This window comes from Gouania willdenowi, chromosome 8 (genome assembly GCF_900634775.1).
Source record: "Gouania willdenowi chromosome 8, fGouWil2.1, whole genome shotgun sequence".
Taxonomy (NCBI): domain Eukaryota; kingdom Metazoa; phylum Chordata; class Actinopteri; order Blenniiformes; family Gobiesocidae; genus Gouania; species Gouania willdenowi.
This window is the reverse complement of record NC_041051.1, coordinates 6079404-6103299: the sequence shown is the minus strand read 5'-3', so window position 1 is coordinate 6103299 and position 23896 is coordinate 6079404. Positions and strand designations below refer to the sequence as shown.

Genomic DNA, 23896 nt, shown 5'->3' with positions numbered 1-23896 from the left:
CACCTGATCAAGTTTTAATTTTAAATTACCATCTTTAAATGTTTATTTTCACTAAAACACTGTGACTAATGTTTTTATGTGTTGCAGATTTGGTCAGTGGTATGTTCTGATTCTGATTATCAAATGTATTTTGAACATGTGCAAGTAGTACAATAAATTAAACTGAAAAACAAATAAACAACATATCAACAAGAATAGTCAAATTAACAATATTAATAAGACCCAACATGTCTGAAAAGGAGTTGGATGAAGCATAAGCTTATTTAAACATATCCCTTCTCCACTACTTAATTAACATCTCCCCTATACATATTTACTTACAGCATCCAAAGAAAATAGAGTAAATAAACAAATTTAAATATATTTATTTATTTATATATGATATTTATAGAAAATATGTTTGTTTTTGTTTTTTTTAAACTCAAGGTAGATTTTCATTAAATACGACATCATTGTCACATTTTACAAATGTTACATGTTATACGATCAGTTAAAAGTTGTTAGCATTTCTATGAAATGTAAGGAAAATGAAACAATTGATTAAATTAAGAGAAATAAAGTGTTGCATTTTTTAAACTTCAACATATCCTACCTTTTGAAGTTACTGCCAGCCTTACTTATTATTTTACCCTCTAATTAAAGTGAGACCGTGAACATTTAGTATCTGTTTATTTTGATCTCCATTAGCTTTGGCTAGTAGAGCCATTGCTACTCTTTCTGGAGTCCACACCCAATGCAATTGTCTTATTAGTGGAGTACACCATTACATATAACACCACACACCTAAACAAACAACAACTAAAACTACATTCATACAGTCGGACCTAGTTCCAATAACAATCAGATGATTGGTTATTTACATTTACAGTTATTTAATATACTCATACATTTATAGATCACATAAAACTAATCAAACTTAACCTACTTAATTGTATTCAGTAGCTTTCATTTATTAGGTGCCTTTCAGTAGTTTTTTTTTTAAATCTGTTATTTTCTTGAATAATTTGTCTTGGAAGAGCATTCCATGTCACCATCACAGTACTTTCCCTTTAATTAGTCTTTGCTTTAGGCAGAGTGAATCTACCTTCCATAGCATGCCTTGTTTTATACACGTGTTCATCAGAACTAAAAGACAATCGTTTAAATCATACATGTCAAACTTATGGTCCTGGGGCCAAATCCGGACCTTTGGAGCATCCAATTCGGCCTGCAGGAGAAAGTAAAAAAAAAAATGACAGAGAGAACATGAATCATTATGTAAATGAAACAATATTTACAGGGTCTGACCCTTTACGAGTGCTTATATCACATGATTATACTCATTTTTAATGTTAAACTGTTGAAAAAAAAACCTCAAAATTCTGACAAAACCCTAAATTTCTCTCAAATTATGACATAATATTTCCCTTAATTAAATGAAAATTGGTCTCAAACTCTAGAAAATTTAAAGTTGAGATCCTGTTGGGTCTGATATCTGTCACTTATTGCTTGTATATTGTCAGTTTCTTACATATTTTGTATTTTATGTATACAGTACGTAGAAGTGTAAACTAAGGCACAATATTTTTGAAATTGTTTTCTTTCATAAAATTGGTGGCCCACTTGAGTTCAAAATGATCCGTATTTGGCCCCAGGACTATAATGAGTTTGACACCCTTGGTTTAAATAAAACCCTTGGTTGTTGAGTTGCACACATTTCTCTAATAAACACAAGTAATGAGGCAATAACTCTGTTTCTTACCTTTAATTATGAAAGTATTTAAGAAGTGCTTTTCTAACTGGTAGCCTTTCGGACTGTACAGTACCTATGAAGTAGCTCGCAGTCTCAGAAAGGTTGGTGACCCCTGGTTTAGACCCTATAACCTCATGTAGGAAAAATTAAAGAAAATGTAAGCGTTTACATTGTTTTGCACTACTTTGTGTAGACTGGAAACAAACTATTGGGCACCCCTTCTGTACGTCACCAGGTTTTCTCCCCTTCTTATGCTAACAAAGTTTCCTCCTTTATTGAACAGACTTTGTCAAAAAAAAAAAAACATTTACATTTGAACACTGCTTCTCTTAATAGAAAGGAGATGCTGCTGAAGAAGGGGTGACAAGTGAAGGTACGGATGAACCCAATTTTCTGCGTGAATTCCATCGCCTCAATATGTTTGAAATTGTGTCATCGTTCACTCATTCTTTCAGATTTTGACAAGTTCCTGGAGGAGCGGGCGAAGGCAGCAGACCCTCTGCCATCCCCCCCGAGCACCAACCCCTCCCTCCAGGCCCGCGCCCCCAGCAGCTCACACAAGAAGGCTGAGCGCACGGAGGACGCACTCTTCGCCTTGTGAAACATGCTCAGAGAGCGTCTGAGAATCTAAGCCTGCAAAAAGTTCAGCTACTACCATTTTGTTACTGACGAGCTGTGGGATCTGCACTGTAGCGTCGCTCTAAACCAGTGTTTTTCAACCTTGGGGTCATGACTTCATTTGGGGTCACCAGGAATATGTAGGGTACACAGATTGTTTTTACATTTAAAACGCAACGCAATCTTAAACTACTGTATTATTAAAAAAATAAAAAATAAACAATCTGGAGGAAAACAAAAAAATGAAAGAAAGAAAAAAACACTACTACTGTATTCTATACTTTCGCTTTCTCAAATATAAATCGATTTCAAATAAAATACAGTATGAAAATATCCGAGCAATTAGTCATCAATTATGTATTTGTAACACTGTAACAAACGTGATAAAAACTAATTCTAGAAAAAAAAATGTCTTGGGAAATGGGGTCATGATCCAAAAATGGTTGGAAACCACTGCTCTAAACTATAGTAATATTGAAAGTGTTTACTGCGCATTCCTGTGTTGCACATTTATTCCGTATTATCGGGTTAACCAAGCCCTTGATTCCAATAGCAGCTTAAGCATCAGGCCAGTTAATGAACTTAAACAGTGTGTATAACTGAAACCTTTCAGTGTTAAGTCAAACATGGAAGCACACTAATAATGCCCTATTGTGTTATTTGACAGTATTCTTCTAAATATATAATTTATGTCAGTTTTTACATTATTAATTAAATAGTTTGTTCTTTATTCTCAAATTAAGGTTTCTTAGCATTTCAAACTCTTACACATGAGTAGATTTTTTTGTATTTTTTAGGAGGGTTTGCATAGATTGGTAGTACTAAAATACTGACACTATGAAGAAAACCATAACTTTTGATTTTATGGTCCAACACGAATAGTTATTATTTTTGTCACACATTTCAAATGGTTAAGATGAAGGAACAGGTCCATTAAATATTTCCAGTTATTTTTAAGTCTTCTGCACAGCTACAACAAATAAACACTTGGAGGCGTTCCAAAGAATATAGAGGCTTTAATGAATGTATGTAATATTGATGACATTTATTCATTATAAATATTACAAGCTAACGATTAGCTTAGCTCAGTGAGTTTAATGTTTGCCCATCAAAGTGCAGGGAATAAACAAATCTGTATTATTTTTTTTTTTTTTCCCTGCTTAAACATAGTTACTATTTTTCTACAAATAGGAAAAGATATTTTGAATTACTTCATTTTGCACTTCATTTTTTTAACTGTGGCACTGCAGTAGTTTTGTGTGAAAGTAAATGGTTGGACTCATTCATTCATTTGTTACTATGAATAGTATATGAACAGTGTTCACTTAGTTATTCACTACAAGTAGGATTTCATCTACATACCTCAATCGTTTGCGTTCTTTAGAAAGATTTATGAAAGGAACAGTTTGTGTTTCTTTGATTTGATAGTTGTAACAAAAAAAATGCATTTGTGTTCTCCACAATTTTATTTGGCTAAGAATGTATTGGATAAGTGAGCTGCCAATGTAGTTTTATGTGGTTTTACAGTTTTCATTCTTGCAGAAAACTCAAATTTAAGCCATTGGAAGAAATAACACTTTAAAGATAACTTTGACTTTAAGTGGAGGATTTCTTTTTAAAGTGTAAGCACACCCTAAAAACCACTTTTTCCTGCTAAATCCACATATGATTAGGTAGGGCTGGGCGATTTTGCCTAAAAAAAATCTTTGATTTTTCAAAGAAAAATTTGAGTTTTGATTAGATTTTCGATTTTTTTTAGTTTTTTCCAATGCACTTAAAATGATTGCAGACATCAGATATATTTTCAAAAGTGCAACTTTATTGCTGTGATTGTCCTCAAGAGTTAAAATGCATAGAACAATCCCAAATTAGAAGTAAATGAGGCTCTGTCATTCAACAATTTCAAGCTTTAACCCAGATTTAAGCAAAAGACCAAAAGAGCAACAGCTACTTCACAGCTACATCTCAGCATAGTGCAAATAAAAAATTAAACATGCCTGTGGCACACATATAGCCTACTCAAAGGGTAAACAAAGAGGGGGCTGGCTCACATCGCGCCATGTTAACCCACAATGACGGAACGTGAAAGTTTCTATCTACAAATTCGACAAATCAATTAAATTGATTTTTTTGCCCAGCACTATGATTAGGTATAACATAATGTAGTTTATTGATCCTAGTCCCACTTGACATTTTAGGTGAAGTGTTTAAATGTAGTGTTTTTAGTTGAATGGCTGCCCTCAATGGGTTAAACGCCAGCTATTGCAGTTTAATTTTGCTATGGCTGAGACCAAGACGTCTTTTTGGATCAATGACGTCACTAGCTATGTTTCCATTACCCTTGGAAATAAGCAAAATCTAAATAGCTCAAGAAAAAAACAACTGGTGATGGAAACACCAGAATTAAAAAAAAAAAACACTCAAATATCCCCAAAAAAGTTTTGATGCTTTCATGAAGAGGAATGTCAGACGTTTTGATTTTGAAATGTGTCGCATAAGTGCCATGGAAACACTTTTTCCGCAAATACACATCACAGAACGTGACATACCTGGTCACATGCCGTGGTGAGAAAATACGGCACGGTACATGTAAACAGAAGAGGAGACCAGGACATTTCTTAGCATTATACTTTAAAATTATTAGTGCCACATTTGTTACGAAGCTCCTGCCTAAAACAACTTTAATGGAAACGCGTTCAAAGCGCAATTATGCTTTGTCGACATTTAGACATATTGCTTTTATTTTGCAAAAATCTGTAATGAAAACCCTGCTACTGTCACTGTTGGCCCCGCCCTTCCTATAAAAGATGGGAGGAGGGACTAGGTTTCCTCCTCTCACAGCCCTCAGTGAGCATTGATTGACAGCTCCATGTGTTAACTGTGCAGCGCTGTGGGGGCGGGGCTTCTGTGACTGAGCGTTTCTTAACTAGTCGAGAAGACACGCCCATAATCAAGTCTTTTTTTAAATTTTCTTCTAAGTGGCAGGTCAGCAAAAACCTGGGGCTGTACTTACACTTTAACGTCATGTTTCCACTTGGGTTGAGCGATATACGATATAAATCTTGGATATTTTAATTCAAATTTAGTCTGACCAGAAAGATAATTCAAGGTTAAATTTGCTGATGCAAAATGCCACACAGGCACATTTATTAACAAACATTTGCACAAAATCTGCCACTTTGGGCTTTTTCTCCTTAAGGAGACAGCACGTGTGAGTGAGTTCTGTAGTGTGGCTTGTCTGGGTTAGGACGCACTCAGAAATTCATTTAATTGTGCTTTTCATGTTGTTCTGAGAAGTAGTGAAAGCAGTGACTCCTAAAACAAGTATTTTAAAACAAAATGAGCTATAATATATGGCGATATTAACATTTTGTATATCACCAAAACAGAAAACTTGATATATCTACTGTAGAATCTCGATATGTTGCCCAGTCATTGTTTCCACGATACATAAATCAAAGTTATGGAATGAGACAGTGTTTGGTTTTACTGGTTTATTCTTGAGAAAAAATTAAGAATTTTAAGAAAAAATCAAAGTTTTAGGTAAAAATGTGTTTTTGCTTTACTTCAGGTTTAAAATTTGTCATTGATACGTCTCTCTCTAGCGCTAATAGGAACTTCTATACAATGCCTTGTATAAATGATGAATGTTTTGAAAAAAACAACTTTAAAAAGATTGTTTTGTTAGTGTGAAAACCACTCACTGGCCAAGCATTGATACCTAAACCTTTATGCAATGCAGTCATTTGTATTTTCTCTGAAAAGTGTTGAATATTGTTTCATTTGAAGTTTTAGTCTTAATCAAACGTTTTAGTCTAATCTTTTTCTGCATCGTATTGTTTTGCGTACATTGAAGTCTTAAAATATTAAAGCACAAGTCAAAGCATCCCACTGAAATCTATAGCTGAGTCATCAGTTTTAAAAATCAGCGTTAAAGAAACTGACCTTTTTATTTATTAATAACTGATGCACGTATAACATTAAAGATTCCTAATATTTGTATTCATTTTTCAACTACAATCAATTATTACTTGGTTTTGTTGTCAGATATTAAAAGTGCAATATGGTCGCCAGGTAACGGAGTTAATATTTGGGGATTTAACAATACTTTCACAACATTGTAAGCAATTTGAGGAATTACTGTTATAACGTCATGGTTGGGGTCAATTATATTTTTCAGTTACAATTACGTCTTCAATTACCCATGCTCAATTAGAGTTTGCTTACGATTACAGTGACCAGCATTTTTTCCCCAATTACAATGCAGTTATGATTATTTTTTATCCTCAAACACTAATAACAAATGTCTATCATCTGATTTCTTTTCTATCTATTGGTTGCCATGTTAGGCTTCATAATCAATGAAAATATAGGTTTTAATAATTTTGGTGTGGGTGTCTGAGCCTTTTTTGTGTCAGGTATAACCCTAGATTTCAATTTTTTTTTTAATAGTAAAATGTGGGAAAACTTGATATGAATTATATTTTAATAATTATTAACTACGTGTGTGTAGAACTGTAACATGGTTCCCCAATTTTGAGTTGAATTATTGATAATTATTATAGAATTTTCATGGCAATTACAGTTACAAAGTCAACTATCTTAACACAATTACAATTTAATTACGATTGTGACATCAGATTTTTTAAATTAAAATAATGATTAGGGCATAATTGTAATTGATTATCAAATACATGATTACAATTATAATTGACCCCAACCCTGGTTAATGTACTGAATTATTAATGGGAAACCTTCAAAAGGGAATGTTGTCAGTTTTATTTGTCTTGTGCATTACCCATCTTTGAATGTGTAACAGGTTGTTTGGTGTTGCTTACTTTAATGCTGCACACATGCTAATAGCAACATGTATTCCTCCAGCTAGTACTGAATGTGTTTTCATACCAGAGGCTTGGGTTATTGGTTGTTGTTGGTGATTTATGGCTGTGCCGTCTGTCTGCTGCCACTACTAATGGTCAGATGTGTGTCCTTGACCCTTTGCACAAATGTAACTTCCCAATAAAGCTCTAGCAATGAGTGACCTCAGGTGTTCAGTGTGTGGTGAATTCCCATGATTGTTTGGGTCCATGCTGATGCAACCTAGACCAACAGTTGCACTGGTCATGTGTTGTCACGTGAGCCTCACTCCCTCTCCCACCACTCCTTTAAGGTCATTTGTTTCAAGACCCACGTGTACAGATTAAAGCTCACAAAATTGAACTCATGTTTTTAAATATAGATTTTTTTCTGCAGTATTAATAACCCACTTTAAGAAAACAAATCCCAGCCTTTTGTTTTCAGTAACACTATTCATTCGCTTGAGGTCATTAACCAATTCTCACACCTGTACTTTGTTTTGTGACGAGGACACTATCGGGATCATTGTTGGGACAACTAACGATTCGCTAAAAAAAAACTTTGGATTATTTGATTACTTAATAACTTGTTTACACTTGAAACATGTTCATTTAAAAATATATATATATTTCTTTTAAAAAAGTCCAATAAAATATTAAATATGGTTGACATGTTATCAAACCAGCTAACAATTAAAATTGCATTATAGTGTACTAGTTTTACACTCCAGTGTAGGTTAATGCAGTCACTATAAACTATTCCAGTCTCAAACAGAAGCATATAAGTTCTTGAAACAATACAATTTATTAGGTTTTTGATTACCCAATAACTTGTTTACGCTTGAAAAATATTTCATTTTAAAAAATGTCAAAAAAAAAAAAAAGAAACATGGTTGACATGTTATCAAGCCAGATAACAATTAAAGTTGCATTATTGTTTACTAGTTTCGTACTCCAGTGTAGATCAATGCAGTCACTATAAACTATTAAATTGTATTTATTTATTTGAAAAAAATAAATGTACAAGTCAGAATCATAAATACACAAATTAAAGAAAAAAATGAATCAGTTATTATTCAACTTCAAAAATATTGTTATACAGTATCACAGTTTTGATGCTGTATTTTGTATGAATAAGGGACAAAGTCTTGATATATATAAATTCACACAGAAAGCTGACAAAAAGGGGACATTTGTTGAATTTACACTTATGTATGCAGAATTTGCCATATAAAATGCACAGGTTTACAATACAAACCAAGTTTTTCTTATGTTCAAAGTACATATTAATACATTTACAATTAAATTTAATATTATGAATTCTATGCTGTAAGTAATTTTCCATTAGGGCCCAGAAACCTATTGAATAAATACAGTAATAAAATAAATGTGTAAGATATTCTGATTCCTTATTATTATTATTTTTCTGATTCATTCTTGCAGTCAGAAACAGAAACACAGTGACGTGATGCTGGTCACAGGGAGCTGTGACGTAGGATCACCCCACTCGCTTTCCGAGCTTCCCATTGGAGGATTTACTAGCTGTGCTGGAGGGATGGGCTTTGTTCAGGTCGGACAAACTTGAATGTTAGTTTCTCCGCCCTGCGTGACGGTGATTGGCTGCCGGTGGCAAACCCACAGTGAACATGTTCTCGATGTTTCCTCCATAATACACAACTATATTAATTACTTTATTTTTAAGCATACCAGTGTTAAAGTGTATATTCTTATGTCCTAGAGAACATTTCAGTCATATAGAGATGTGATGGTTTGTCTTTCATTTGTTAATAAATACGTGATAGATTTAAGGGAAGTTATAGATCGATAACTATTTCTTTATTTATCAACTCCCAATAATAAGCGAGTTAAGTGACTTTATTTTTGGCTATGCTTATTCTCTGCTGTGCTTTCGATAAGTCCACAAATAATTGCTATAACACAATAATAATAACAATGAGGTCGAAGTGGACTAACCCCAGGGCTGTGATTGGCTAGTGCACTTGTCAATCATATAAATGCTTAGTTTGGCTTCACCGGCTGTAAAGCACGTTAGTCTTGAATGCATCTGACTGTTTGTCTTGAATTGACAACTTTAAACGGACCATTGGTGACAGGAATAACAGCGACTAGTGAAGTTCATGCATCAGACAACAAAGGTGCAGCTCGGATTTACACGAGAACTCTTTAAACATGGCGCTTTAACCAATGTAGGAACGTGAGAAGTTTCCTGATAGTTTTTTAATTTCTTTTGCGTGATTTCAACCTGAGAAGTAGAGACTAGCGCAAAGATGAACACTTTGTCTTTTGACGATCCTTTTCTGGATACTTTGGAGCCAACGCTGTCGCTACATGACCCCAGTGAGATCGACACGGCCCTTTTAAGCGACATAGATGGTAAGAATCTAAAAAAATAAAAACCTGTCTAATATGTTAAATTCAGTGTCACACATGTAAACAATCAGCTTTCAAATACGCAATTATCTACTCGTGTAATATGGTTCATCTGGTGGTCAAATAATAGCTAAATCCCCAAGTTTAATTATACAATTCTTTAGCAAATGCTCTTCTGTTTATTGGTTGAATAGTCGTCTTTGAGCTACACCAAGCTAATACAATAACATGTAATTACGGCGGCATGCACACATAATGATGTATTTATTAATGCAGTACATATTGCTGTCACGAAGTTGTCAGATACATAGTAAACATGTGTTACAGGGCAGCTAAACTACAATACTGTTTAAACGTGACTAGAAGCTCATCAATTTAATTGGCCACTAATTAAATCGATACACCTATTACAGCTAATGTTGACCTTTTTGTGACTTTTTTTGGGGATAATTACAAATAATAGTCTTAGTAGTCATATTGACACTGTTGTTAAACATTTATTATGCAACAAATTTACCTTAGATATATACTATTTATATCTATAGGCTTTACCTAGTTAAAATATATTTTTCTCGCTCTTTTTTTAATTATAGTTTAGCGAGTTGGTGACGGCACTTAGCATACGTTAGCTAGCTTAGCACCACCTGTTCGCTAACTCACTAAACTAAAAAAAAAAAAAGATTTAAACTAGACAAATACCATATATATATATATATAAGGTGAAGTCTTTGTATAATAAATGCTTAAATGGTGAAACAATAGTTAGCGAACAGGTGATGCTAAGCTAACATGTTGAGAAGTGGTCGTGATGGCGCCCCGCCCCCTGTGATGGAGGTTACTATCGTACATTACTCCTTGCTCAGTTCACGGTACTGCTTTTTTGTACAAAAAAAATTACAATCAATAACCATGCACACATTTAATATTTATTGGACCATAACTAAGTGGTGATTAAAATGAGCGGTTTTATTGTTTTCGTGCAGCTAATTATTATTAAGTGCTTATTGTGTGTTATATATATATATATATATATATATATATATATATATATATATATATATATATATATAAACCAAACAGGTGAAAGGAGTGATTAGAGGCTCTGTGTAAAGGAAATCACATTGTTTAGTATAGTGCAGTGTCTGTGCAGTGTTTCCCTGTGTGTGACCGATAGTAACCCCGGTGCTTTTGGCCGCTGGTGAACTCGTGAGAAGCCCAGACTGCCTCGCGCTCTCTGCTGTATGGCGAGTTAGTAAGACGCGCTCTGATTGGCTGAGAGCGATCACCTCATTCTTACAAACCATCACACAGTGTGTCAATCACAATTCTGTTTCAAAGCCAATACAAACGTTATTGCAGGTAAATCTACCTTTACTCTAGTCAGTGTATAAAATGTTAAGCCACATTTTTTTTACATCCTCAAAAATTAGATTGATAACATACTAAAAAAACAACAACAGTCAGTTATATGCAAGAAAACGAAATGTAGGTTAGATTATAACTCCATATTTATAATGCTTTCATTTGTTCATTTTCAACTCACTCTCTTTCTCTCTCTCTCTCTCTCTCTCTCTCTCTCTCTCGCTCTCTCTCTCTTTCGCTCTCTCTCACTTTCCCTCTCTCTCGCTCTCAAGTACCCACATTTGAGAAACAATATAACAACAATAGTACTAAAGTAAATGCTGGCTAATAACTGGATATGCACTTTTTTTTTATTTTTCTTGTATATCAGAGGTGGAATTAATGGATTGCAAGTACTGACGTTACTACAATTGAGTTGCTTTTATGAGTACTAGTACTATTTTTAAGTATATTTCTAAATCAGTAATTTCATTTGTGCTTAAGTACATTTTAAAATAAGTAAAGTACGTTACATTTCTAGGCCAAACCATTACTGAGTAAATTGTAATTTTTTGTGATTGTTTTTTATTCTGCCATTTCTGATCAACACTCAGCCACTTTCTATGGTTCAGGTTGTTGTTTCTATATATTATGATGTTACACACATGGCACATTTGGCAAGTACATTTTGACAAACCTTTTATTTTATACAGATGCCTTTGTGGAAAATAAATTAAGTTCCAATTGTGCAAGATGTCATCTCTTCCTTTTTAAGTTTCTACATGAGATGTTTACTATATGCAAGGGAAGCGTGGCAACGATTTATTATAAAAAATAAACATGTGGGGTGAAAGTAACTAGTGACTTGTACGTGAGGATTTTATGTATGAATTTAGAGCTGCAACTAATGATATCTGTTGTAGTCGACTAATCTATCAATAATTTTTTCGATTAGTCGACTAATCACGATAAATTTTTTGTTTTGAAACATATATTTTTGAATCGCTATTTTAGCTCACCTGCTTAAATCCTCACACCTGTGAAAGGGACCCTGTTGTACTCTGACAGCATGTTTTACACAAAGGAAATAAAACAATGACAGGACAACATAATGCATTTATAATAGTTGTATTTTCAACATGAAAAATTGTGGTCAGAATAAAAATTAAACACATTAAATATTACAAAGTGCATGTGGTCTTAAACAACTATTCGTAACGGAAACACTTTGTAAAAAAAAATAATAAAATAAAATAAAGGAACAAAAGATGTTGTTAACCTCCCTCACAGGTTCTGATGGTAAGAACTTTAAACCAACTAAAGAGTTGCTTTAATTAGGAGCATTAGGAGTGTGACGATATCTCGATATCGCAATATTTTTTCACAAGATCGATTATCGATATGCTCGTGCTAAGTATGGATTTATTTATTTATTTATTTATTTTATTTACAGAAAATGTTGCACTAAAATAGTGTCACTGTTCATAGGACACTTTTTCAATTTATTGTCTTTCAGAGATATAAAATAAAAATGTTATTTTTTCACCTAATCTTTTTTTTCTTGTTATGTCATAGGTTGTCGATTGATTTCTGACCAACATATTGATAATCGCAGTATTGTCATATCGTGAGATAATCGTTATCGTGAACTTTTTATTGCGTATCGCATCATGAGGCACCCAGAGGTTCCCACCCCTAGGAAGCATGTCAACATGCTTGGGCTTCAGGCCGGCTCTCCTCTTTGAGGCAATGTTTCCAGCAGCAAAGCTTGTCCAAGAATCAGCTGTCAGGGCGATTTTATTGCCATTTAATTTGAGAGCATCTTTTACTACACCAACTATGGTTTCATACTTTTCTTCCATTTGTTTTGTGAAATGAGTTGTGCATGGTAAGGTGTAATCTGGATGGAATGTCTGTATCATCCTCAACAATGGATTTTGGTCTCATATCAAGTCTATCATATTCAGGATGCTCTCTGTTAGTATTTTAGTTATTTAGGGGGTGCATGAATCTCTCCTCATGACAAACTCATCCTAACGCCTTTGCTTAGGAGCACTATTAAAAAAAAAAATGTATATATAGATGTATATTTGTTCACAATTTAAAGATTATCTATGTTTATCACAATAAAATATCTATTACAAATGATCAGATTACATACAAGTTAAGAAACATCTAATCAGTTATCAATATTTTTTTAAATTTCACAATTGATAGCAGATGAAATCTGCATGTGATTAAAATGAAAGATTATTCTTGAGATATTAACTTGACTTATGATCTCACTTTTCTGCTGGACATGAAGAACGTGGAACACCAGCTGTGGGGTGTTTGTTCTTACCATGGAAAGCCAGTTGTACCTCACATAGTTTACATTTAACATGTCGGTGTTTTATCTTCACTGAAATGTTCCCACACTTTAGAAACTTTAGGTCAAAGCTTTCGGGTTTCTTCAACAGTTTGGTATAGAGGTCGACCGATATATCTATGGACTTTTTTTCAAAATCGGCCGTTATTTTTTAAAATTTTTTATTTTATTTATTTATTTAAAAAGAACATAAAAAAACATAAATTCAGATGTATGAATATACAACAAAGAAAAGTTATAATAATAATAATAATAGCATGTGTATGGTAGAGGTAGAAGCCAATAGGCTTACAAATAAAAAGTCAATATAATAGGATAAGGATATAATATAATAGTGCCTGATCAAAAAAAGTTCAATAAATGTTAAGAGTTCTATTGTGGTATTTAATTTAATTTAATTTATAATATAAACATTTATATCATATGACTGTTTCAATTGTCTTTCATAATCAATGTGCTTTAAAAAAAAAAAAGTATATTGACTTCCAAAATTTGCTTTAGCTATCGGCCATCGGCTGAATTAAAAAAAAAAAAACAAAAAAATGGTATCGGCATCGGCCTTTGAAAATCCCATTTCGGTCGACCTCTAGTTTGGTCTGCCATTCTTCCTTACTTGTATTTTCCAATTTCCAGCATTTAAACAGTCAGGTGGGAGTGGTACTGCCCTCCTCAGTTCATGTAAGGACCTGCACCAGGAAGTGGCCGCACGTCAGTTTTTATCCTTTATTGTTTGCAAGATTAAATGACGCGTCGATGCTGTGTAATTTGTGTTGATGAATTTTTGTAGTCTATGTTATCGATTATTTCGACTAATCGTTGCAGCCTTAATGGAAACCCATCTACATACCGGTTCTACTGAATGAACCAATTATCCTTCAAGTTGTGTATTTTTATTGTTAAATGTCTGATGTTGTGTTTCTTCATCCTTAGACATGCTACAGCTCATCAACACCCAGGACATGGAGTTAGGAGGACTCTTTGACCCCTCTCCTTATACAGCCCCTCCCACCCCACAGATTACTGCTTTAACTCAGACAATCACACCAGTTGCCCCGCAAACAACCACACCTACACCTACACCTCCGTCCTCCATCCTAAGCAGTAGCCCCCACCTGGATGCCCTTCTGGGCCCCCCCATCACACGGCGCTCCTCCACCCCTGACAAAGGGTTCCAGCCTCCTACTTTCCAGCGGTCTCCTTTGGCCCAGGTACCCAGCTCCACTGCCAGGCAGCAGCCAGCTTCTTTACAGAGTCCCACCCTCAGACAGCCTCAGGTGGAGCAGCCACAACCAATTCTCAGCACGTCTCCTGGTCCCGTCCAGGCAGCACCGCCTCATGTCTCCCCAGGACCAAAACCAGCGTTCACCTCTACCCCTCATGCCATATTTACCCCTGCTTCACCTCAGACTCCTCCTAAGCCCCTCCCACAAACTCAGGGCCAAACTAACTACAGCACAGGTAAGGCCTATTCAATACAAAAAAACATTTTAATTATATTATTATTATTATTATTATTATTATTATTATTATTGTGGGGAGTGGTGGCCTAGTGGTTAAGGAAGCAGGCTTGTATTCGGTGGATCACCGGTTCGAAGCTCACCTGGGCCATAATTGTGAGATGCTGAGCAAGTCCCTTAACCCCAATCCAACTGCTCCACGGGTGCCCGCAACATATAGCTGGAATGTGATGTTTTCTGTGCATTTGCATGTTCTCTTGAATTTCCAGCTGTTTAAAAACACTTTTTAGAACAGGGGTCACCAACAAACAAATGTTTTTAAGTGTTGCAGATCTGGTGTATGATCAGTGGTATGTTATATATAATATGATTTTTAAAAATGCAACAAGGATTTTCTATCAAATTTGATGAAAATGAATTGAGTGCATAAATTATGAGATAAAAAGTGTTTCACGTTGAAACTTCAACATTTCCTACATTTTTACATTACTGCTAGCCTTCAACATTATCTTAGCCTCTAATCAAAGTGAAACCGTGAAAAATTTAGAATTTAAGAAATGTAGGCTTTAGCCCTATGTACTATACAGTACCTATGGAGTAGCTGACAGTTTCAGAAAGGTTGGTGAATCATTAGCATTAGAATCAGCCTTTATTTTTGTTCGTGATGACACTTTAGACTAAAACAGCTGTTTATTTCTTATGTCTTACATCAGTGGTTACCAAACCTTCAGACATTTCACCTGAAGTCATGTGCCCCCTACTACTGCACACTTAAATAACATGACCAATCAACTTTATTTATATAACACATTTAAACAACAAAATGTTTCCAAAGTGCTGCACATGAGATCATAAAACCAAAACAATGCAAATGAGCTCCACCACTAAATGAGTATAAAACAATAAATAGAAATAAAAACACATTTAAAAACTGATAAATAAAATAAATAAAATGAAAACACACAGGGGACCGTACAACTTACGCGGTGCTAAAAGCCAGAGAATAAAAGTGGGTCTTAAGACGAGATTTAAAACACTTCACTTTGGGGGCTGTTCAGACATGGACATACTAATGTAATGTCATATACAATGTATCCCTACAGTGAAATTTGTCCCACAATTTTACCTATCCTGTTGAGGAATAATATATGATAAAAAATAATAATAATTTGTAAGCAGACAAGAAAACATCTTATTCAGAATTATCAGTTGATTTATCTAATTAATTAGCTTACTGGTATTTTCAGTGATAAACAATCTCTTTTGTTTTGGAAAAATGAATCTACCAAACATTATTTTATTAAACATATATCAGCAATACAACATATATAACCCTGAAACTGTGAAATACAACTTGCTACAGTTTTAGTGAAAAGGATGATGTTGAGAGGATGCTCAGAACTCTACGATGTTTGGATGAATGTGAGAAAGTCTGAGTTTAAAATTGTTCTAATATTCACACAAATTATTTTTCAATGTTTTTTTTTCATGTTTGTCAAAGCTGAAAATCCACTTATACACAAGTACGTTGTGACAGAGGGCATCATGCAGGTTTGGCTATATTTGCGCTTTTTTGATGAGTTTGTTTTTCTGTCACAACTAGAGGGCGACCGAATGTGTTATTTGTGGCAATGTATGGAGGCTCCTGACTGCTGCTTTATTTATTATATTCTAGTTTCCAATGTTGTCACGCTGTTTTAAATTTTTTTTTACATTCTCAATATGAGAATTTGCGTACCCCACTTTGGAAACTTAGGAATTTTGGGTTTCCCATGCATGTCTCCTACTCCTGCAGATTATCATGCTGCCAACTGGTGGGGATATTACACTCTAGGGCTGTGTTGTAAATGTCATACTAAGTCTGACGTCAAAATGAGTACATAGTGCGTTCACAGTAGATAGGATGGAAAGATTGAGTACGCAACAATGCCCAGATAGTAAACTGTATGGGGATGTTTTTTAAGTATGCACGGTGGGCACACTAGTCATACTCAACCACCACATGATGCATTGCAAGCGGAGCTTAAAATCGTCCCGTGACCAACGTCAAGCTAAAAATCAAACATCCCCTTTTCAAAATAAAAGCATCTCTTCTTGTCTTCCTTTATTTTTCAACACTTTATTAAATAGGGCTCTTGTTTTGAAGTTAACCGGAAGTTTTGTCAGTCACACAATGGAGCACCAATGAAAATCTGTGTCACTGTGTCTGGAAAGTAGGCGTGCACAATGACAGCAGTTGTAAAAAGTACAGTTTGTAACCCAGATGCAATCAGCTTTTATAACTTGTTGATAAAACTGCCTGAGTCTGGTTCAAACCCAGGTTACACTGATAACAAATACAAGGTGACACACTGAAGCTGTAGCACCTTTATTGCCTATAAACCTATTAAATGGATTCTCTACTGTTTCTACAAATCAGAATCAGAAGATCTATACCTGACAAAACACATTATTTTACACCATATTCGTTTTATTAACTTTTAAAAATGGGACTACTTTATCGTTTGAGTCTGTGCGCCTTTTAGTCCATTGAGTTCTATAGCAGTGAAGCATTCAGGATCATTTAGCAGCTTTTTCAGTCAAAATGACAACTTGTGCTGCTTTAGGTTACTCTAAAAATCAGTATCCGCTAAAAAAGTCGATGTAAACCTCTGTTGTTTACCAAACTTTGATAAACAAAATCCGTGATCCAAAAAAATCTGTGATCACTGTTTTGTAGCCGGCATAAAGAAGAGAAGAAGAGGTCCGTGTGCATGGAAATACAGGCAAACCAGGATCGGACTGCTGCTCAGTTTGTTAGACACGGACAAAGTGAGGATGCTGTGAATGCAGCGTAGTGTTTATTTGCATTTCACACTGAAACACCCTCACAGTTACAGACCTATGGATTGCACCAGTGCATTGTTCAAAAAAGCATTCCCAGATTCTTACACAGCCAAAAAGTTCAATAATGTCCGCACTATGTAGATGGGCAAACAAGGAGGATGAGGAAGAAAAACAGGATAAAGAGGAAAACGAGGATGACTAAGAAGAGTAAAGATATAGATATTTTTGGTTAGTTTTTGTCAGTTTGTGAGAGATATTTTTGATAATGTTGCATTGCTCATATGGCAGAAGTATGTTTAGTTATGTCTAATTCAGAAGAGACATTATTTCTATCATTATTTCATTCGTTGTGTCAAAGTGTCCTTGGGCAAGACACTGAACCCTAAGTTGCTCCCAGTGGTTGACCAGCACCTTGAGTGGCCCATTGGTGTGTGAATGGGTGAATGAGTAGATATTGTAAAGCGCTTTGGGACTACTTCAGTGTAGGCATAAAAGCGCTATATAAATCAAGTTCATTTACCAACTAACTAATGCTAATGCTAAGCTAATGCAGTGCAACATGGGCCAGCACCTGCATCTTCACTTGCATTTTCTTCAGTAAATGCAAATATTCTTGTTGTAATTGAGTACGTAATTTTTTTCGACTTTCAGAGGAAAAATAATCATTTTAATTGTAATTGGAAAACATGTCAGTCACTGTAATCATAGTCAAGTGGATAATTGAAGACGTAATTTTAATTGAAAATGTAATTGACTCCAGCCCTGATTGTAAAGAATGTATTACTGTGTGTCTGTCTCCTCTCCAGCTGGAAGTCCTATCAGTGTGAGCAGTCCTGCTCCCAGCCTGTCGTCCTCTCCTCCCAGCATCCAGCCTGTGTCTATTCAGGCCCAGCTCCAGGGGCTGACCACGGCCACGCCCCTCATGACCACATCAGCCACTTCTCAATCACAAAACATCATCCCTCACATTCAGCAAGTACCTGTGAGTTTAGAAGACACCAACACGAGGGAACTTTGTGCTCCTGAAGGTCTAGCCGTTGTTTTATTCGCTCATTTTGATTAATTCCTAATGTGTCTTGCCTTTCAGGTACTTTTGCAGCCACAGTTTATCAAAGCTGAGAGTCTGCTGCTGACCACTACTGTGGCCGCTCCAGCAACAACTACAGCAGCACAAAGCACCTCGCTGCAGGTACTTTCATTAAGTAGTAGTACACTCATGCACGCGTTTGTAGCATAAGAATAAAAAACCGGCAATATAAAATTCAAAGGTTCACAAAATAAAATCAAGTAAAATAAGTTTCAAACGTGCTTTGTTTACAAGATGGCGGATAAAGCGGATGCTCCGTAGACTCATACGTTTTTTTAAAAAAAAAATAATAATAAAATAAATAATAATAATTATTTGAAATACTTCAATGTACAAAAACTCTCGACGGGAAATTCAGAATGAGTATCTGTGTCCTCCAATGTGCAATGAACAGGAACATACAAAAAAATACAAGTACAAAGCAAGGCCATCAACATGTAAGGCATGACACAAAAACCTACAAATACACATCTACAATTACACCAACCCAAGTACATATACACAACATATTTACACATTTTTCTATTTTGTTTTAAAACACTAAATACTAAACACATCTTCACACAAACTATTAATGTATTCATCAGTATCACGTAGGAGTGACGACGACATAAAAAGCAATTTTTTTTTACCTAGCCCTTAACTGCAGCAACAGATGGACTTTTGTTTTTGAATTTATGCATGTGGTATTTGCCCACAATTATCACTATGTTACAAAGTCAGTTATTTTGTCCATTTTTATTTCCAATTTATAATTTCTGTGCAAAATGTATTTATAATTGAGCAAGAGAAAAACATGCGTTTAATTGTTTCTTCTTCCTGTGAACAGAATCCACATGGCTCCACTTCAAAACCAAACCTTTTCTTCAGCATCGCAGCGGCTGGATAGTATCCGTTATGGATTTTGTAGACTCATAAGTCGGTTCTGTGTAGTGATTAAGGATGCATATCGTTAGGATTTTGTCGATACTGATAGTAGTCCTTACCGATGCCAATATGTATCTGTACCCTTATCTGTATAACTATATGTAATAAACGACGTGAAAAGATTAAAAAAAAAATTATTACCTCAAGAGGGGGTAACACAAGCAACGTAACGTAATGTCCAACTCATAAGGATACATTAAAGCAATCACTAGATGCCTCTGAGGAAGACTGACAGTTGGCAGTTGAAACATGCCAGGTGATCAAAGTAAATTTCCTTAACCAAATTCTTTGAATAAATGAAACCTTAACATATTAACTAATAACACTGCTCAATTTGAGCAACTTTACTCTCGTCTTCTTTAAGTTACACGGGGGGCTGAAAATGTTTTGGCAGGTTCAAAATGTAGTTTTTATAACTTTTATGTTATAGAAATGAGAAATAATAGAGAAACAAAACAGTTAAATTGGTACATTTCTTTTCATTCTTTATTTGTGAAGCAAAAATCTCCCACACACTTTCCAACATGTACATGTTTATTACACATTTTTTACTATATTTCTAATATTGTATCATGAGTATTTCCTATCGTGAGCCTTATATCGTATTTCATATTGTATCATGAGTTAATTATTTTTTTACATTACTACTATTGTAGCAGTTCAAGCTGACCTAGGCCTTTCTCTGTCCTCCTGTCTTTACTTTAAGGCCTTCATGGGTGGTGGTACCATTCTGACCACTGTGCCCGTCATGGTGGATGCCGAAAAGCTTCCCATCAATCGCATCGCTATCAGTGGCAAACCGTTTGGACAACCACCCAAGGGAGAGAAGCGGACGGCGCACAATGCCATCGAGAAGCGATACCGCTCATCCATCAATGACAAAATAGTGGAGCTCAGAGACCTGGTGGCCGGCACCGACGCTAAAGTAAGAGCTGGACAAAATGTCCGATTGATTTCTGTGGTTCCGAAAAAATGTGTTGGGACTTTTTTTTCCTGTTGTTTTTTTTCTGCACTAACATGTAGAATGATTTTGTACAGATTGGTTTTGAATCAATCCTTATCTCCACTTCGTAGCTCAATAAGTCTGCAGTGCTGAAGAAAGCTATCGACTACATCCGCTACATCCAGCAGTCCAACCAGAAGCTGAAACAGGAGAACATGGCACTGAAAATGGCAGCACAGAAAAACAGTACGCAATCAAATCTTGACTTATTTTTTAACCTTTTTTTCCTCCTTATTGTGTCTTTGTTGATCGTCCTTCTGACTGTGCTGTTATTGATTCCTGTAGCGCAATCAAAAAAACACACACATTCCTTTGAATGCAGTGTGCAGGATCAAAAAGGCCAACAGATGTAATGAAATAAAGTCATCACAACTGCGTAGTTGGCTCCCAATTTAAATTTAACTTACACCAAAAAACGTGACGTTTCGGGTTGGACGCCCTTCAAAGAACGTGTCTGATAAAGGGCGTCCACCCCGAAACGTCACGTTTTTTTGGTGTAAATTGAATTAGAATTGGGAGCTAACTACGCAGTTGTGCTGACTTTTTTTCATTACATCTGTTATTGATTCCTACCACAGAGTCTCTAAAGGACCTGGTTATGGAGGTTGATAGTCAGCCAGATGTGAAAAACGAGTTGCCCACCCCTCCTGCCTCTGATTTTGGATCTCCGTCATCCTTCTCTCATTGTGGCAGCGACTCAGAGCCCGACAGCCCTATGGTGGAGGACATCAAGGTGTGTGATTACATTTTAACAAACCACATTCACAATAAAATGTTCCCTCTGTGAGCTCACACAACATGGAGTCATTTTTGAAAAAGCGTTTTTAAAGATAAGTCTCCAATCTTTGTTGGGGTGTGCCATCTAAGGAACCTCATTATTTGATTTGATTACGATTTAGGGTGCTACGATTTGATTATTCAACGATTATCACAATATTAACGACTATCATCATTTATTTATTTATTTTTTAATACTTTATTGCATTAGTTAAACAAAATGTAATTTTCACAGACAAATGTCATTAAAATTACACTGCATTTTATTTCTTTATAAAATAAAACAGAATAGAACAAACAATGAAAATAAATAAAGAAAAGAAAAAAGTACATACATGAATGTGTAGTCTACTTAGTCTATTTTCATAGTAAAGTTATCTCTAATCTTTGATGTTATTTTTTCATCATCTAACTTTTGCTCTACCGTTCTCAACCAAAGATTGCATTTTTTCCTTTCTCTCACTTTGTGGCTACTTCTTACTTTTAAACAAGGTATATGTGTTGTTATCCATTAATTAAAGTTACCAAACAAATGTATCACCTCACCATTATCTTTTATTTATGTCAAATCACTAAATCCAACAGGAACCATATTACAAAAAAAAATATTACCTTTTTCAGCTTTTTAATCTGATCTAACACAAAAGCTTTCTCATTCAGTAAAAATAAATAAAGGCTTCCAAACAAAATCCTCAATGAGCTGCATAAATTCCACAAGAAAATAAACATTTTGCTGTGCACAATCAAAGCAGCTTTAAAAACGTAAAACCTACAACATCAGCTCTCATAACACTTGTGGAATTTAAGGTTTCAAATAAATAGTGAATCTTCATTCCTTCAAACACTAGCTTTTAATCAGGATGTGTGAATCTAACTGAACCATCATTCCGTGAGCAGCGGTCATGTTCCTGTTATTGAGTGGTTATGAAAAACAATAGTTTTTGAACATTTATGAATTGTTATTGAATCGTCACGTGTCGCATCACAGTTAATTTAACAATCGATGCATTGGCACACATGGTTCTCACCAGCGCTGTTGAGCGCAGGGGTCTCCGACAGCCACTTAGCTGCCACTGATTCTGCACCATTCAATAAAAATAAAAACAGTGCTTCAATCGGGACGTCGCGTGTAGCATCACATGAAGCTGCTCGTCATGTTTTATAACTCGCAACGGATCATTCTACATGCATGTGCATGGATGGGAATACCGTCTGGTTGAAACGTGTTCAGGCTTAAAGAGACATCGGTTTCATTATTTACTGTGTGCGTGCGCGCGTGTTCCAGTATTACTGCAGGTCCAACATAATACCTCATTTAAATTTGAAAAGTGCGTCTTGGAATCAGTCTTTTGAATTAGATGTTATTCATCATCACCTTCACCATTTCAACAAATAACTTTTAGCTTTAACGTAAGGCTGGAACAAAGATTAAAAACAACAACTGTAGCTTTACTTCACTAAATGAGTGAGTTTTACATTTCAAAATGTTCCTGGTGAGAACCCTAGCACACTTCTAATCTTTGTGGTCACTCCTCCCTCCTACAGCCAAACGTGGGGACAGCGGATCGATCGCCGGCTGGGGGCATGTTGGACCGGTCCCGGATGGCGCTGTGTGCCTTCACCTTCCTCTTCCTCTCCCTCAACCCTCTGGCGGCTCTACTCTGCTCGTCTGGTAGCGGCTCAGTGAGAGACGGTGCTGCCGTCACCACTCACCATGCTGGGAGGAACGTTCTCGGTGTGGATATCGCAGGTAGGAATAATTCATATTCATGTCAGGACTAGGGCTGGGTGAAATGGACCAAAATTCATAACTCGTTATTTTTTCGATATAAATCTCAACATTTTTTTACTCAAAGTCTGACCAGAAAGACTATTCTGGGTTAAATTTGCTGATAAAAATGCTACACAGGCTAATTTATTAACAAACAGCTGCACAAAATGTGCCACTTTTTCTCCTGTAAGGGACAGCACGTGTGAGAGAGTTCTGCAGTGTGGGTAGGGAAAGGTCTGGGTTAGGGGTGGGATTAATTACTTTTTTCAATAACAATTACGTCTTCAATTATCCATGTTCAGTTACAACTCTATTACAGTTATGGTAACCAGCATTATTTGTAATTATGATTAAAATTAAAATCATTATTGTTCCTCTAAAAGTCAATTATAATTCCATTCTGAATTACAATGAATCCCAATTACTGAGCCTGAAATAAATAATGTGTTTGCTTTCTGTTAGCGTCTCTTATGATAATGGGTCAGTTTTACCCATGTCTTCAATCAACTGTAAAATACACTAAAAAATATGATCTATCATGCAAATTTTTTTTATCACTTGGTTTGCTTGTTAGGATTCCTAATCAATGAAAATATTGGTATTAATATTGTTGGTGTGGGCGTCCGAGCCTTTTTTGCGTCAGTGTACTTTTCTATTTCTTTTTTTAATGGTAAAATGATCCTCAAGAGAACTGACAGATAGCGGGAAAAATTAATATGAAACATATTTTGATAATTATTAA

General features: G+C 35.3%; 2 protein-coding genes across 6 annotated transcripts in view; both read left to right on the top strand.

Moving 5' to 3' along the window:
- The window catches only part of tom1l2a (target of myb1 like 2 membrane trafficking protein a), a 39234-nt gene extending 35088 nt beyond the window's left edge, over positions 1–4146 (top strand). For all 5 annotated transcript variants that reach the window (XM_028454300.1, XM_028454298.1, XM_028454296.1 and 2 more), the window contains 2 exons: positions 2069–2105; positions 2188–4146. In XM_028454300.1, coding sequence (XP_028310101.1) covers positions 2069–2105; positions 2188–2333 — 183 coding nt within the window. In that variant the 3' untranslated portion in view covers positions 2334–4146. The remainder of the gene's footprint in view (positions 1–2068; positions 2106–2187) is intronic.
- Positions 4147–9240: 5094 nt separating this feature from the next.
- srebf1 (sterol regulatory element binding transcription factor 1) overlaps positions 9241–23896 on the top strand; it is a 29713-nt gene continuing 15057 nt past the window's right edge. Inside the window, exons 1-8 of the mRNA XM_028454295.1 lie at positions 9241–9600; positions 14237–14764; positions 18396–18571; positions 18677–18778; positions 20310–20528; positions 20678–20792; positions 21185–21339; positions 22929–23133. Coding sequence (XP_028310096.1) covers positions 9495–9600; positions 14237–14764; positions 18396–18571; positions 18677–18778; positions 20310–20528; positions 20678–20792; positions 21185–21339; positions 22929–23133 — 1606 coding nt within the window. The 5' untranslated portion in view covers positions 9241–9494. The remainder of the gene's footprint in view (positions 9601–14236; positions 14765–18395; positions 18572–18676; positions 18779–20309; positions 20529–20677; positions 20793–21184; positions 21340–22928; positions 23134–23896) is intronic.